Here is a 17,649-nt window from a genome sequence, read left to right as displayed (position 1 = left end):
AGTCCAAAACAATTATTTTTAAAAGATTACCTAATACTTGCATTACAGAACTCACAAGCATAGCATGACAGAAAAATATTTACAAAATCCTTTTTGCTTTCATTAACAAAAAGTCTTCATACTGAAATTTCTAAAAGTTCTAAGGTGTTCAGAAACACCATGAGAGAGGCAGCATAAAGGAACTAAATATCATCCAACCTTCCAAGCTCAAGTTGTGGAAGTGGGGGAATTCACTGAACCTGTGGGTGGGAACCTCATCATTAGCATGAGCCTCCTGCCCAAGAAACATTGTTTTAATGCATCCCTCTTACTTCTTTATTCACACAAAGCTGCATCAATACAAATACAGTAAACCTAATTTATCACCCAGCTCTTACACAGGCTTATCTAAACATAGCCTGACTTTTATATGCCCTGACAAATTAAGGCAGACACATCATGTGTGGTAGCCAGTTCCAGACACTGATGAAGCATTCATTCCTCCTCCCTTCTCTTATTTATGCCTGTTTCCTATATTCTTCTTACCTTGACATGTTGGCAGCCACACTGAGATTAGAAGTCTGAATTTACACCCTATAAGTGGTCTACAAGAGCCTATTAGTGTAACTGCATTTCAGCTGGGATTCTCTCTATTCACCTTCCTGGTCTGTGTTAAGAACAGTGTTGTTATTCCATGCCTACAGAGCACCCAGTCTGAGAGTCTGGACACCCCTGACAGTGAAAAACAATCACAATCCCTTCTTTAACTACTAAAGCTGCTTAGACTGGAGAAATTATTTGGGCAATACACAGTAAAAAATTATTATTAAACATTAATTTAGGAAATTCCTAAAATACACTAGGATCCATGACATCTCTCACATTCAAAGTTTTAATAAAGAATTTGCTTTGCTTATGTTAAGGTTTCTTCCTTACTTTTCTAACACCATGATACATACACAATGATGATAATAAAATAACTGTTCCTTTTTTGAGTAAAACCTTTCATTTAAATGTAAAAGTTATCACAGTACAGTCCCACAAACAACTGATTGTGTTTTTAGACAAGTGCTCTGCTGAGAGAGTTGTTAACAAACTCCAAAAAGACTTGCCCAACAAGTGATCTGTTTAAGGAGAATCAGTATGGGGCTCTTTCTTCATGCAAACTCACAAATATAAAGAAAATGTTTCCATCTGAAGATGCAGCCAGCTGAGACAGAATGGACCCAGACTACTTTTTCCTATCACATTTTTGAACTTATTGATTTGTTGGACAGGCTTGACATTTAATCAGAGGGGAGGGAAAATACATCATTTGGCTACAGAAAATTAGTTTTTACTAGATACACATCCATCAAAGCCTCTACAAATTTCTATAGTGTCTTTCAAGATTGATACCAGATTATAGTCTTCAAGTTCTGTGTATCAATGTCAGTCTTTGGCAACAGCATTTGCCATGTGACTGAGCAGACAGAAGAACAGCTTGCTCTCACTGCAAACCTGCAGCTTCTCAACTAAATTAGTAAAGTTCATCAAGAAAATGGTAGAGGAGATTTATAATACAGAAATATATTCAGAAAAGAAAAATACTGTAGTGATAGATGATACATTTTCTTTCCTTCTGCCAGCAAATCTATATTGTAGTTAACCATTATTTTCTCAAGTAATATAACACAATTCAAATGATTCAGGGGCAATATTTTACTGTCATATAATAAACAGTGATGCAATTAGAATAACAAGTAACATATGCTTTCTCTTGATGGTTTGGGGTTTTTCCTAGTGCCATCACAATATTCATCAACTACACTGAGAACAGTAAAGCCTTAGAAGACACACCCTGAGCACCACTATATCACTTAAAAAAGAAAATGAATAAAATGAAGTCAAAGCAAAACAAACCCCCACAGCTTTTCCTGGTCCATAAACCAAGGAGGTGATTGTACACTCACAGCAGAGCAGCTGCACACAGGATAACATGGCAGGCATTGTGTACTCATAGCAAACCATGCAGTTTTGTAATTAATCTTGTGATAGTAATAACTGAGCCTTGTCAAGCTTCTCTCTTATGATCTATGGCCCTGACACCAAGCTTCAAGGAGAAATAATGATGCCTTTTTCAGAGCACACGTCATTTTATTCTGATTGTTGTTTTGGCTACTCTGATGGCAGGAAATTCAAAAGGCAAGGAAAAGCAGGAAATCATCTGAAGTGGATTTGTACAAAGAATAAAAACTCTTTGTATATATTTATATAAAAAATGTATAATAAACATGCATATTCCCTGGTATGATACCATGATAAACATAGAAAGGAGTAAATCTTAGAAACACTTTGGAATGTGGGTGCCATACTTCAAACAGCTCTAAATAAGCCTACCTGGGAAGACATGCCCAGTCAAACCTTCTGAGGGGGAAATCAGTTCAGGAGCCCTGATTAATTGGAGTTTCTAAGTACAAGTGAATAGAATAGGACTTTTAAATCCCAGGAAAAATCAAGCTTTTCCAGCTAATCAATGAGGAAGCACATCCCCTCTGAAAAAGGGTTATCTAAGAAGAAACATGAGGAGAAATAAAGTATAAAAAGGAAAATAAGAAAAGAGAATGCAATGTCTAAATGTACAAACTGGATCTCTAAATCATGCTGGACATACCAAATAAAACAACAAAAATGAGCGGCTTGCAGAGAGCCAAACCATTAACAAAATCATAATCAACACCACGTGGTGTCTCCTGACATTATTTTCCAACACTTCCTCTCCTTTCTATACCTGAATGACAAATGCATAACTTTACAATCAAAATCACAGCATGATTTTTTCTGTATTTTTAAGAAAACAGGGTGATTTCAACCCTTAACATTTTTAACTAGTTTTATGAAAGCTCAAATTGTACAAATTCTGTCAACAAAAATCTTGGGAAGGTATTAACAGCTTTCAGGCAATTAAATGAAATAGTTTTCAAGAAATTAAAAATTAATTTTGTTGATGAAACAAAATAAAATTTAATTGGCATTCTTCTCCCCTTCCCCTTTTCTTACAGGCTGTGACAAAACTAATAATTTAGGCAAGAATAGCTGCAATCCATTATTTCCATCCATCATATTCTTTCAAGCCTCATAAATCAGGGACACAGTGAATTTACTTCTGTTTGTTACTGTCACAAGTTTATTAAACACAGTTAACCTAGGAAAGAATTCACACAGTTTTATAATTGTGCTGGTTTGGGCTGGGGTGGTCAATTCACAGTAACTGGTTTGGGTTTTAAAAGGGGATTGGCAATATAGAGACATTTTTGTTATGTTTATGTTATATTCTGTTTGCTGAGCAGAGCTTACACAGTGTCAGGGCCTTTCTGCTCCTCATCCCACCAGTGAGGGGGCTGGGGGGGCACATGGAGTTGGGAGGGACACAGCCAGGACAGCTGACCTCGATATCCCTCAAAGGAATATTCCCTCAAAGGGATATTCCAAACCACATCATGCTCAGCATGGGGAAAGAAGAAGGAAAGAGGGACATTCAGTGATGGTGTTTGTCTTCCCAAGTCACCATTACATGTGCTGGAGCCCTGCTGTCCTGGGGATGGCTGAACACCTGCCTGCCCATAGAACTGGTGAATTAATTCCTTGTTTTGTTCTGCTTTGCTTGTGCATGCAGCTTTTGCTTTCCCTATTAAACTGTCTTTGTCTCCATCCACATGTTTTCTCACTTCCACCCTGCTAATTCTTTCCCCCATTCTTGCATGTGTGTGAGAGAGAAAGCACAAGTGGCTGTGTAGTTGCCAGATGGGGTTAAATCACGACAAAAATGCATCTTGAATCACCTGTGATCCACTCTCTAGGCACACTGTGCATTCCTCAGTCAACTCATTTATTGCTTGCTGTCCAACCCACAACCGGCATCACCTCAACGGGATCCATATCAGATGCCTGCCCTGCCAGATGAGTTGGACGGCCTTTCGGCAGGGTTTGTAGCACTCCTGCCTACCCGAGCAGGGGAGCATCTCCGGCAGCCGCGGTTCAGCACCCTGGGCAGCTCCGGGCGGAGCGCTCCGGCTGCGGCGGGCTCTGCACCCCCTGCCTGCACGGAGGGACCTTCCCGCCCGCAGAGACACCTGCAGCGCTTCCCTGCGGCAAAATGCACCCCACTGCAAAGGGGCTGAACCAGGAATTTCACTCATCTAGAAGGAGAGAAGTTAGCCAGAAGCAGCCAGAAGCCAATGTAATGTAAATACAATAAAAACCAAGATGTCACCTTGATGTCACCACGCGCTCCTTATGCATGAGCTCATCCCTTCAGTATCCCCAGGATAAAAGGGTTGGGATCGATCTACAGCCTTGACACACCATGAGGGCTTTTTGCAGAAATTCAGTGCACCCACACTGCAGGACGAGGAGGTTCAGGGACAACACACCATGACCAGCATGAGCCAGTGAAGCCAAATTTATTCTCCCTAAAAAGACTATATTTACTATAATCTCTACTGTCCACGCCTCTCTAGCTAACACATGACTGGCTCACCCTGGCTGTTCACATGCCTAAATTAGAATGTTGATTGGATCACCTAATTTTTCACACATCTTGCTGTGCTTGTCAGGCCCAGCCATGATTTACTTTTTTCTGACTTTCCCAAACTTGCTAACAAACTTGCTGAGTCCTGATGATTCTTCTTCTTGTATCTCTTTCAAGGATATACCGACCCCATTTCTGAATATGTCCATTATTCATTGCCTGTGTACGTGACCATTGTCCAAAAGTACAAGCAGGCTGGATTGTGCATCGGCTGAATATGGCCATTGTCTAACAAAAACTCCTCAATCTGCAAAAAACTCTCAACACCACACACCATGCCATCCCACCCACACTGGTGCAGCTCAGCTGGCAGCTGCAGCACAAGGGCTCCAAGTCACATGAGAAGGAGCCATTCCTGGAGAAGGTTTCTCCATCCCAAGTTGAGGTGTAACACAGAAGACCAAGGGTCAATCTGCTGTGTGAATAACAGTCAGTCTTGAGGGCTGGCACTGCATATGTCACCTTTCAACAAGACTAAGTTCACACCCAACATCCAAAGAAAAAAGCAGCTACAAAACCACCCTTTTTGGTTTCCTTTTTAGTTTCTGCCCTCGGCATGCGTCACTTCCTCACACTCTAGACAGATTATCAGACTTAGAACAACAACTTCTAGGTGACATTTTGATATACGTGCCTTGAGAATAAGGGAACAGACAACCAATTTGGTAAACATTTTGGGCACAATTCACATTACTTCCTGGAAAATGACTTGTCTGTCTTAGAATTGATCAGACTTCTCATCAACTTCTTAAGTTACTATACATGTATCACCATAACAGAGCCCTCTTTGTCAGCAGAAAGCTTGTTAAAAAATAAGCCTATGTATTTTGTCCACAAGAAAGGATTTGGGTAATAGAGCTTTTAGAAAAGCAAACAAATGTCTACTGCCTGGAGAGAGAGGGAAAGATTCAAAACAAAATACTTTTCAAGATACTTCAGAATAATGTTCTGACCATTTCAGATTCAGTTTTAAGGTTACAACTTCCATAGTTTAATCCAAAGACAACTGAACATTCATCTTCTTCAGACAGATTAGAAGTACCAACATCAACGCATTATTTAAACATATTTTCTGATACAGCCCTACTATAAACCAAAAAATTAAATATATTTTCTTCTTGGGTCTTCTTCTGGATGTAATGAATTACTTAACTGAGTGCTTGACCAGCACTTTATTCCATGGAGGAATAAAGTTTCAGAGCAGCTGTCTATTCCTGGTCTGTACTTATCCTTCTTTCTGCTCTGCTCACCATGCTTGTTCCTCCCCTGTACCTTCATAGTTGCAATATCACATCTTACACCAATCAATAGGTGGGAAATTAATTTCATGTTTTTCATTTCACACAACACCTTTTCCTGAACTTTTTATTAAAAAGCAAGTGACAAAGTAAAAGAAACCTATTCCACTCTTAACCCAGCATTACGGTCAAGCTTTAGACTTACCTTATGTACACTTTCAGGGTTTTCAAGCCATGCACAGTACATTTCCTCCATGTAATTGGAATTACTCCCACTCAGGACTGGCTCTGAGGTTCCTGATGAAACATACCGTTGGCGATGTAAAAATGCCCTTCTGGCTACATCCTGATTTTCCAGAAGTTTAAAGCCATGCCTCTTCAGCGTAGCTGCAAACAACTTCAGGTGACTCATGTTTGTTTATTAGCCAGACGATCCAAGTCTATTAATAAAATCAAACCAAACTTAATCAGAAAAAGAGCCAATGAATTGTAGACACATTTCAGCCTCACAGCAAAAAATGAAGTTTCTGGCTACAGTGCCCTAGTACAAAGCTCAGGCCTAGGCATGAAGCTCCCTTCAGAGTTGGAGCCACAGCAGAGGAGTGGCTGCTGCTGGCCATCCCCACACAGCTCCTGCAGCTGGTAATGCCACCCTGCTCCCTGAGGCAGTCACCACTGAACACCACCCTGCTCCCTGAGGAAATCACCACTGAACACCACCCTGCTCCCTCAGGCAGTCACCATTGAACACCACCCTGCTCCCTCAGGAAATCACCATTGAACACCACCCTGCTCCCTGAGGCAATCACCATTGAACACCACCCTGCTCCCTCAGGAAATCACCATTGAACACCACCCTGCTCCCTGAGGCAATCACCATTGAACACCACCCTGCTCCCTCAGGAAATCACCACTGAACACCACCCTGCTCCCTGAGGCAATCACCATTGAACACCACCCTGCTCCCCCAGGCAATCACCACTGAACACCACCCTGCTCCCTCAGGCAGTCACCACTGAACACCACCCTGCTCCCCCAGGCAATCACCACTGAACACCACCCTGCTCCCTCAGGCAGTCACCATTGAACACCACCCTGCTCCCTGAGGCAATCACCACTGTACACCACCCTGCTCCCTGAGGCAATCACCACTGAACACCACCCTGCTCCCTCAGGCAATCACCACTGTACACCACCCTGCTCCCTGAGGCAGTCACCACTGAACACCACCCTGCTCCCTCAGGCAGTCACCATTGAACACCACCCTGCTCCCTCAGGCAAACACCATTGAACACCACCCTGCTCCCTGAGGCAGTCACCACTGAACACCACCCTGCTCCCTGAAGCAGTCACCACTGAACACCACCCTGCTCCCTGAGGCAGTCACCACTGAACACCACCCTGCTCCCTGAAGCAGTCACCACTGAACACCACCCTGCTCCCTGAAGCAGTCACCACTGAACACCACCCTGCTCCCTCAGGCAGTCACCACTGAACACCACCCTGCTCCCTCAGGCAAACACCATTGAACACCACCCTGCTCCCTGAGGCAGTCACCACTGAACACCACCCTGCTTTCTGAGGAAATCACCACTGAACACCACCCTGCTCCCTCAGGCAGTCACCATTGAACACCACCCTGCTCCCTGAGGCAGTCACCATTGAACACCACCCTGCTCCCTCAGGCAGTCACCACTGAACACCACCCTGCTCCCTGAGGCAGTCACCACTGAACACCACCCTGCTCCCTGAGGAAATCACCATTGAACACCACCCTGCTCCCTGAGGAAATCACCATTGAACACCACCCTGCTCCCTGAGGCAGTCACCACTGAACACCACCCTGCTCCCTCAGGCAGTCACCATTGAACACCACCCTGCTCCCTGAGGCAGTCACCACTGAACACCACCCTGCTCCCTCAGGCAATCACCATTGAACACCACCCTGCTCCCTGAGGCAGTCACCACCTGTACTGCCTGCCCCACGCCCAGCTCCTGGAACAAATGGCACTGCTAACAAATCACTGACCTCTCCAGAGCTCCTGGCAACCCCAACTGCCTTCCCTCTGTTTGGAAAGCTGTGGCTTTTCACCCAGTCAAGCTGGGCTGGGGTCAGCAAACAGCCTCAGCCACAAGTGCTGTGGAAAACAAAAAGCTGCTGCCTCAAATTCCTGCCACGAGTAATGGAGCTGACCAAATTATTAGAAGTGTTAGTTAAGTGTTCATATTGACATTAGCCTTCAACCAAACAGTGAAACACTGAGAAAAGGCTCACTTTAATTTGTTTGCCTAACTGGAAACATTTATCTTGTGCTTCCAATGATCTCTTACAAGCTTTGTAACAAGGATAGCAGATTCCATGCAATTTTGAATTGAGAAATTCAATTTTCCAAGTCAATTTCCCACAATAAGGGTTGAATCTTCTGAATGCTGAACACCATCAGCTCCAGTGCTAGCAAAGGGAATCAGGGCTCACCTTCAAAATAAAAAAAGAATAAATGCATCTTAAAATTAGTCCCAAAATAATATAATCCTAATGCTGAAATTGCTAAAACTGCAAAGAAAGAGCAATAGCGTGAAAGGAAATTATTAATTTTGTTTTCATTTTTGAAGTATTTAAAAAGCTACAATATCATGAAGGATAAGGTATTAATTTAGGAGTAAAATTCATATTTAATTCCAAAGAGTCTCTCAATTGTTTAGCTGTCCATCTGGAGAAATTATGTGTTTGGTCCAAGGTAAAACCCAAGGCCTTTTGTTGTTTGGTGTGACTGAACAATTGCTAAAAACAAAAGTAATGAGCTGCCAAATGAACTTCAAAGTTTTTCTAAAAACAACACTGTTGTTGTTACTCACTATTTTGAGTAACAGAAAAAATTTTAATGTTACCTATTACATGTTAAGATTTCTTTATCTCTAATTCAAAAATAGATACTATAAAAAAATCTTCATAAACATTTCTGTATATAAATTGCATTAAATTATTTTCTCACTGCTTCTCCTCTTACAGCCTCCTTTCAAAAAACAAAACACATGGTTATAGAATGCCTAATTTTCTAAGGGATAGGAATAGCCATATTTTTCATCATCCAATTTAAGAGTTAATATTGATCTTGAAAAAAAAGAAAAAAGAAAAAGGGCTCCTACTAAACAAAACAGTATTACTGCTTGTTCTTCTTTGGCATCACATTTTTAGCTCAATATCTATTTTTAAAGCTGATGACTAGATCCTTTTCTTGGCCACTACCTTTACCTATCATCCCAGCAGTGAACTGTCCTTGATCACACCAGATTGCCATGTCTTTTCTGTCAAGGTTTCTGCAGCCTTTTCACTCTCATCCCCCAGCAGAGCTGAGCTGTAGCTCCTCAGAGCAGCAGCCATCATCCTCTCACTGGATGCTCTAAACAGGCACTTGTCCACATTTTCCATATGCCCAGACACGTGGCAAGCGTTCCTCCAAGGCAGCAGCACTGAAACTAGCACCCAGCCCTCATTTCAACCTATGAGCTCCTCAAAACCACACACTCTTCTCTCTCCAGCTGGCATTTGCAGCAAACTGGCAACAGCTGGGCTACTGGCATGCTGATTCCCTCTCATTGGTGTTTTTTCCCACTTTTTATTTAGTTTATTACAACACCTGTGTCAACACCCATCTCTGACCAGAGCTCCTGGCCAACTGGAGGAACAGGAACACCATGAGCACCATTGTGGAAGCAGATTAAGAGCTCTGACAGAACTCATATACTGTCTGCAAGCATAATTCTCTGTAAGATTTAGCAGCAAGCATTCATGATGTCATTTTGCAAAAGTGGGTGAGACTTCAACATGTTATAGCAGTAAGAACAGAGAGGTCACCATGGCACTTACAACTTTGTGTCTGTGCCCATTCTCATAGAATATTTATTATTATTATTATTATTATTATTATTATTATTATTATTAATGATTATTATTATTATACCTACCTTACTGCATACAAATCTCACCCTCTGCCACCTTTGCACACATTCACTCCTACCTACTCTCCTACCTACTCCTAAGGGATTACCTCCTCTCACTTAAAGTAGTTTGTAAAGACTTGAGAGAGAAAGGAAAGAGAAAAACATTTTTCTCAGTTGATCACACTGCAGCAGCAAGCTTCTTAAGCACAGGTAATTTTACATTTTTTCATCATCATATGTCTGCCTGAAGAATATATAGTTCTTTCTTCTAGAAGTTAGTAAAGAACCCATAACAGAATAAGAAAAATGTATCAAGGAGATTGGAAAATGGGTGTAAATGACACCATATATAACAGGAAAAAAGAGTTTGTAAGTGGTACCAGTCACTTCCCTCTAGCTCCATTTAAATTTCACAACGAGGTCAGAGCCATACCTCAAGCAGTAACTACTGAATATGCAATCTATAAAAGCATGCAGCAGCTAAGTCATTCCAGCCAGATTTCAGTTCCAGATTAATATGACTCCAAAGCCCTGACTTCTTCCCAGTTTTTTCCTGCTGCACACATCACTGCTCAGCACAGATGTCAGCTGTGAGCAGCTGAACAAAGCAGAGACCCCCAGCGTGATCACAGAGCGTCCCAGCCCGCTCGGCCTTGCGGCTGTCACTCAGGAATCAGCACCCGGGACAGCGCACCGAGCCGGCTGCAGTCACACACGTTCCACTCCGCTATGCTTCCCGAACCAACCCTGAAATGAAAGCACTCATTGGAAAGGGATCAGGCTGAGCTAAGAGCAACCTAAAGAATGGCATTAATTAAATCTCTACCAGAGGTCAAAAATAAGAAAGAAGCAGTGAATCACAAGAACAACCTGATATTTAATGCACCACAGCACCCTCAAAATGGAGGAACAAAAGCCCTGAGTAGCTGAAAATTCCTGCAGCTGTTCTGTCTCAAACAACGACCTGTCTTTCACCTTGGCACTTCCACCTCTAGCAGTGCCCTAATGTCACAGACAGCCTTGGGAATTATTCTACCCAGGCTTCACATAGAAGCATGTGGAAAACAGACAGCAGACACTTCTGATAATTAAGTTTTTATCCAGCTCTTTTCAAAATCACTTTCAGCATAAATATACTGCACATATGAATTAATATCCTCCTGGTATTGTCAGTGCCATTACTGAGTTTCTTAATCCATGTGAAGCCCTTCTGCTAATGTTCTTTATGCTCTGCATAAGTGGCGGTTAAAAAAAATCTGCTTCATATTTCATAAAAATAGTTCTTCATCCACTATCATGGTAATTTCCCATAATATTCTCCACACAGCTTACTCTTAATGTTCTCCTTAAGACTGAGTAATTCAAATAAAATAAGGCTGATATTGAAAAAAAAATGGATGAACAGGATAAAGTTTCTCCAAAAGATTATCACAGATAATTTAAATTACAGATAGAGGGAATATCCTTAAATAAGGCTACTTCAGGAATACCTCCATGCACTAAATGTTTCTTTTCCCCCAGCACAGGTATGCCGCGCTGTATGGAGAATCCTGACTCTGCACACACAAAGTTGACCTGCAGGAGGTTTTCCAGCGGCGCCCTGCCCCAAGGCGCCCAAGGCGCGAGTCCCGGGCAATGGAGGCGCCTCGGTGCAATAAAATTAACGGATTTATTACCCTGCCCTGAAAACCGCCCGCAGCGGGTACCGCAGGGACGACACCCCACGGTACCGGAGGGAAGACACCACCACAGACTCCAGCCTACCAACAGGCAGAGGGGAGGATCCGGGAGGGTCGGGTTTGTTCTGCGGCCCCTCCCCGTGATGCCAGGACGCGGTGTCCCGGTCACCCTGGCCACCGGGGCCGGAGCCTGCCGGGCTGTCAAGGCGCTCCCGGCTGCGGCGGGGCTGAGGCATCACCGGAGCCCGGGCCAGGACGGGCCGCCCCGCTCATCCCACGCTCCGGGGCCCGGCCCGGCCTGCGGCGCGACCCCTCAGCCGCACTGCGAGAGGCCCCGCCGCGCCGGGGCCTGCGCGGGGGACGGGCCCTGCACCGCGGGCGGGCCCGGCCTGGCTCCGCCGCCCCCCGCCCCTCACCGGCGCGGACAGACCTGCGGGGGCGCGGAGGCTCCAGCGCATCCGCGGGGCGCGGAGGGAACGGAGGGAACGGAGGGAGGGAGCGCCGGGAGCGGCGGGGCGGGGGCCGCACCTGCATCACGTGAGGCGCGCTGAGGTCACGGCGGGGCGGGGCCGCGGGCGCTGCACCGGCACCACCGCCCCGGGACACACCCGGGACACACCCGGGACACGCCCCCGCCCCTCGGGAAACGCCCCGGGACATCCCCACAGCCCCCGACACGCCCCCCGGCCCCTCACAGCCCCCCCAGCCCCGGCGCCATGGCGGGGTCGGTGGGCACAGAACGCGTTTGATGCTCCCGCCCCTCAGCCCTCACCGAACGGGTAAATACCGGCGAGAGCAGCGCGTTCCCGGTGAGCCCCCGAGGAATCCCGTCCCATGGACAAGCTGCTCGCACAGCTCCTGTGCAGGACAAGATTGGCGGGAAGAAGATGGGAAGCTTGCCAAGGGACATACAAAGTGTCCCAAGGACACACCCGTTTGCTCTCCAAAATTTGTACATAAAGTAGACCTTGACCAAATGATAGTATCTGACCTATATGACCAAATATAAAATGCCAGACAATACAATTTCAAGTGTTCCTTTGCTGGTAGAATTCTCGTTTACAACTTTCATGTTTTCTCCTGGTTTCCTTCAAATTACATGTCTGTCCATTTCTTCTCATAAATCAAAAATGATGTATTTTTTTATTTACCTGCTGTTAATCAAGTTACAACCAAGATCAAATGCCTATATATATGCAAAATTGGTATTTCAGATAGCTATTGAGACTATCACATACATCCCAATATTTGTTAACTTTCTGGGTAAGTAATAAGATTGATGGGAAAACTGGACACACATTAAAAGGAAGGAAGAGAGAAAGAGCTATAATTTGTTTTGTGCTAAGGATATAGTGCAAAAATGAGTTTATCAGGGTCAGGTGGGCAGAAATGGAAAGGAAAAACCTTAGGAAGAAACAAAACAGGCTTCATCTGGAGTTTTGTCACCTAACGGTCACTCAGATTTTCTTGAGGCTTACCAGTTGATACAGTTGTTGATTAGAGTAAAATTAATTTCTTCAAGATGAAAAAACCCTTAATCCTCACATAAAGACATCAAAAACCTTATTATCATCTCAGCAGTTTTCCCAGCAGCTGTGCACCTTCAGGGGACTGCAGAGCGAGGGTGTGAATGATGTGTTTGTGGTTTTGTGCAGGGAACAGATGGAGCAGGGATGGGGCACAGGGAGCCCCAGGACAGCCCATCCCTCTCTCAGCGCTCCCAGGGAGGGTGGCCCAGCACCCCTGCAAAGGGAAACGGGGGCTGAACTGGTACCTGCAGCTGGCCAGATGCTGCTTGAGCCTTCTGGCAGGTGGTGAAACATTGTTAGATGCTACAGCTACTAATTGAGTCTTAACCTTATTATGGGCAGACAGAAACCATCTTTAGAGCAATCATGTTATGCTGACTGAACATAAATTCAATTAAAAATTATAGTGAGGACAAGCAGACCTCCACTTTAGAGGGAAACCCACATGCCAAATCTGACTGTGAATACCATTGCAGTGAACAGGATAAATTAAATATGCTTGGATAGACACTAAGATATTACAGTATGTTTCAAGTGCTTATGTTGTTCCCAAAAGCCTTTGCACAGTTTCACATTTATGTTCTTTGCTTTTTTTTTTAATGCTCCACACAATGGGAATTTGTATGCTTGAAACAGCAAGATTCTGGTTTATTGGGATTTGGAGCAGCTCCCAAATTCTTCAATATTTATTGTGACTTGGTTGTCCCACCAGCCTGCCCCAGCAGCTTTTGGTGTACTGAGTTATCGCTTTGCTGCTGCTGGCTTCTGGTGTCACTTTGTCACCAGTCTGCACCCCTGAGCAGGACCTGCCTGCTACTCATCCATTTGCTCTCCAGTGAGACCATGATGGACAATAAGCTATTTGCCCACAATTCCTATTTCAATCCTTAAAATTTCCATTTACAACTCACATTTACCTGCCCATTTATGTGTCCACTTGTATACTTACCTCTCCCTCCGGCCAGCCAAAGGGAGATCCACACACTGACTTTGCTTCCTGCTAAACCATCATGCTTCAAAATTGGCTGGAATGGAAATCCATCAGCAGAATGAAAACTTTGAACATAATTGCAATTCCTAGCACACACAGAGTCAGATGTGGCAGCTTGCTTTGCATGGTTCTCATGCCAGCTCTGCAGTGAGGAAACCTTATGTGTTAGAAAAGTTTTGTACTGGATAAAATGTACAGCACAGGACAGTCACAACAGCACCCCTGTGCTGTCAGAGGTGAAACTGCCTGCTGTGCTGAAAGACACTGCCTCACCATGATTTATTTTTATATTTATCCTTATGTCCTGTAGCACCAGTGTGAATCTAACAAGTTTGCTTACTTATTTCTGCCTCATTTCTGTCTTAACTCAGGCATGAGTTAACAAAACTAGATCCAACCTGTTTAAATAACCCAAAGCATGTTTTAACAAAACTAGAGCCCAGCTGGTTTTGGAAACTCACCGTGCTGCCCACTGAGGGCCCAATGTCCTTGTTCCAGGGTATGGTGCTGCACACCCCTCTAATGCCTTGCTCCTGTCTTCTCCTGGGTTTGGTACGAGTGTTTTCCTTGGTGGATCAGCAGCCACTTGCAATCAGCACTGAGCTTTTCCTGAGGTTAATTGCTCCACACAACTCTCTCCAACACAGCACGACTTCTCAGTGGGCTTGTTTTTTCAAAGGGTAATCTCATAGGAGGTGGTCGGGGTACGGGATTACTCACAGAAGGACAATCTCATTAATAGCTTCCCCTCCTGAGATTGATACATTTATGTATTTTTGGCAACTCTTCATTGTTGTTGGTAATGTAATTCCACTAGAGACAATGTTGACCAGAAGTTCTCTTTAAGCCAAGCCAGAAACTCTATTTGCCTTTATTCCCCCATGTGTTTATTACACACAGACTACAAACTAACAGAGGTTAAAATCTAAAGCACCACTCCTTCTCAAAGCAAGGCAATTTGGAAACCGTAAAACTTGCCTTCACTTTGAGCCTAACATGGATGTCACACAGGACTCTGGTCATTATGTTTGTCTAACATTTAAATCTGAGACCTAAAAGCCTTTGAGCCCACACCAAACAGCTGCAACAAATGATTCAGTCAGTTTTCAAAGGAGAGGTTTTGGAGGGGGTTGAGAGGTAGACATTTCAAATATGTGCAAAAACCCTTTTTTAATCCCTTTCTTTGTCAACAAATAATTTATCAAGCTTTTCTCCCTCACCCCAGTCCTACATAAGAGAAGTATTTTAATTACATCTGACACCTCCTGCAGAAAATGTCACATGAGGAATTTTTCATGGGTTATTTCTGTTCCCTTTGCTTTCTGAAACCTTGGCTCCGTGTGCCATAAGCTTCAGTAATATCCCTGACTTCCATGAATAAACTTCCCGTGATAAAGGAGATGTGCAGCTGGATGTCTGAGGGAGAAAAGTCAGTCCCAGTTCCACACAGCTCCTTGCTTTGGGCAGGTTAAATGTGAGGCAGTAGGGAATGCCAGCAGCATGCTGGGCTGTGCCAGCTGAAGCACAGCCAGGAGCTGGAGGGAAGCAATGACTGCCCTTTCCTCAGACACAGGGATCACCTGGGGGGAGGGAGTTCAGCAGGACACAGCAAAGCCAGGCTCTTCACAGCACTGCATGGCAGGAGGATGAGATGGGGAAATAGAAATGGTTCCATCTAGGCACAAGGAAAACTGTGTTCTCTCAGAGGATAAAAAACATCACAAAGCGGACCCAGAAACATAATGCCATCTTTGGAGGCATCTGGACCCTGCTGAAAAAAGCCCTGGACAGCCTAGTGTGATCCCAGTGTTGATCCTGATTTGAGCCCTGGATGACCTCCAAGCTTCCTTCCAAGCTAGCACCTATGATTTGTACCAGTTTCACAACAGAAGTCATGTCAAACCTAAGGCTAAGCAAGCCATCATTATTTGGTCAACAGACAAACTCATATTGATTGTTTTATCTGAGTAACAGCTCTCTTGGGTTTACTTACTCTCCAAAATGTCAGGCTGCGATGCTCTGGAGAAAACAGGTACAAGTACAGAGTGTTTTATTGGAAGACCAGTAACACCCAAGACTGCTCCTTGATTGATTTTGGCCAATAGATTATTTTAAAGTGATTTTATTCTCCAAACATATTTCTGGATAGAATCAAACTGCGGGAATCCATTTGGCTGGCTACAGATCTGTTAGAGAAAGACAAGCTAGACAACAGAGCTGACTGAAAATCAGGAAAACACAACTTCTTCTTGGTTTCCCAAGTCTTTGCTAATAAACTAGCCCATTACAGCTACAAGAAAAAAAAAAGCAACAGTTGCTGTACTTATTTCTTTGATACCTCATTGTATTTTCATTAAATTCTTAGAGTAGACAATTAACTACATACAAAGCAGTGAGTGAGTCAGAAAGATATGTAGGTTAAGGAGGAACTCTGGCATACATTTATTACAGCTGCCAAATAATGAATTCATGTGGAAATTAGCAAGAGCACTAAACTTAATTAGTCCCACTATTTTAATGGGAGGTTAGTACATTGGCAGGCAAATCAGAAAGAAGTCTTCCCATAAACTGTGGAAACAGATCACCACTGACACTGCAAAAGAGCCTGCCAGTATTTGGCACAATGACAAAGAACAAAGCACTGCCAAGTGCCCTTGCCTTAACTAAGAAAGAATTGAAAATATCATCTTCTATTTGTGGATTAAGAGAAAACTGCTAGAAAATTGTTTTCAGTATTTGCAGGTGTTTCATTAGAGAATCCTAACAAAAATAGAACAAAGAATTCTTTTTGATACTTTTCTTTTGGCTACATCTAAACCACACTGCATTTTGTTAAGATTGTTGCTTTAGGTAACAATAAAATTTTAACGTGCCCTGACTTCATCATATTCAACTGGAAAATTATCCTCATCTCTTTAGAACCATACCACTGGCTGTGTTTTCTTCAGGAGGATCTATTTTGGTTTTTAATGCTATTTATCCAGATGAAGGAATATGTAATTATCTTTCATTTGGAAGAAAATAAATAAGGGAAGACAGTTCTCCAACAGCTAAAACTTCTGGGGTATCTGAGATTTACAGCTCTCACTAGGAGCAGGGTTTGCTAATGAAGCTTTTGAAGCCACAGTGGCAGTGTCTGATTGTAATTGCTGAAAGGTGACTCTTGAAGAGCTTTATTTGCACTAATCAACACCACGTTGTGCCTCAAAGCTAGAGTTCCCTTAGAAGCACTGTCCCTACTGAGTTATTCTGCAATAACTAACCAGGCTTTTCTGTTTACTTCTGTTTTTCAGAACAAAAAATTTATCTATGTTTTTCAATGGGATCCTTTGGAGTTGCACTCCAGACCTGTTGTGTTGTTGAAACTTTGTAATTTCTAACACTTTCCTCTGGCATTCCCAACTCTTTCTATTCTGGTGCCAGAGCCATAGGGACCATCTGCAAAAGTATTAATGTAAAATACCCAAGGATTAGGGGTGGCCTGGGAATATCAAACCTGTTAGATGGAGAGCCACAATAATTTCTTATTTTCCTGATGGTGGTCATTTGGAAACAGTACATTCACAGTGCTGAACTCAGCTGGACAGTATTCAGAATGCTTCTGCTCCACAGCCGTACAAGCTCTGTGCTTCCTTTATGTTTAGTTGTCAGCAAACTCTTCAACTGTTTTCCTGTAAAGAGGAAACAGCTGAAGTGAGCAGACGTGAGCATCTCAGTTACC

General features: G+C 43.6%; 1 protein-coding gene across 2 annotated transcripts in view; it reads right to left on the bottom strand.

The window, feature by feature from the left end:
* Positions 1-11,935, bottom strand: part of OGDHL (oxoglutarate dehydrogenase L) — a 51,708-nt gene extending 39,773 nt beyond the window's left edge. The window contains exons 1-2 of one of the 2 annotated variants that reach the window (XM_058029356.1): positions 11,839-11,935; positions 5,993-6,227 (exon numbers count right to left, since the gene is read on the bottom strand). In XM_058029356.1, coding sequence (XP_057885339.1) covers positions 5,993-6,199 — 207 coding nt within the window. In that variant the 5' untranslated portion in view covers positions 6,200-6,227; positions 11,839-11,935. Of the gene's footprint in view, positions 1-5,992; positions 6,228-7,816; positions 7,880-11,838 lie in introns of those variants that run through there. The other variant, XM_058029357.1, reaches the window with a different exon arrangement.
* Positions 11,936-17,649: the final 5,714 nt, after the last annotated feature.

The sequence above is a fragment of the Melospiza georgiana genome, chromosome 8, assembly GCF_028018845.1.
Source record: "Melospiza georgiana isolate bMelGeo1 chromosome 8, bMelGeo1.pri, whole genome shotgun sequence".
Lineage (NCBI taxonomy): Eukaryota > Metazoa > Chordata > Aves > Passeriformes > Passerellidae > Melospiza > Melospiza georgiana.
Note: the sequence above shows the minus strand (reverse complement) of the source record. Positions and strands in the feature narration are given on the sequence as shown.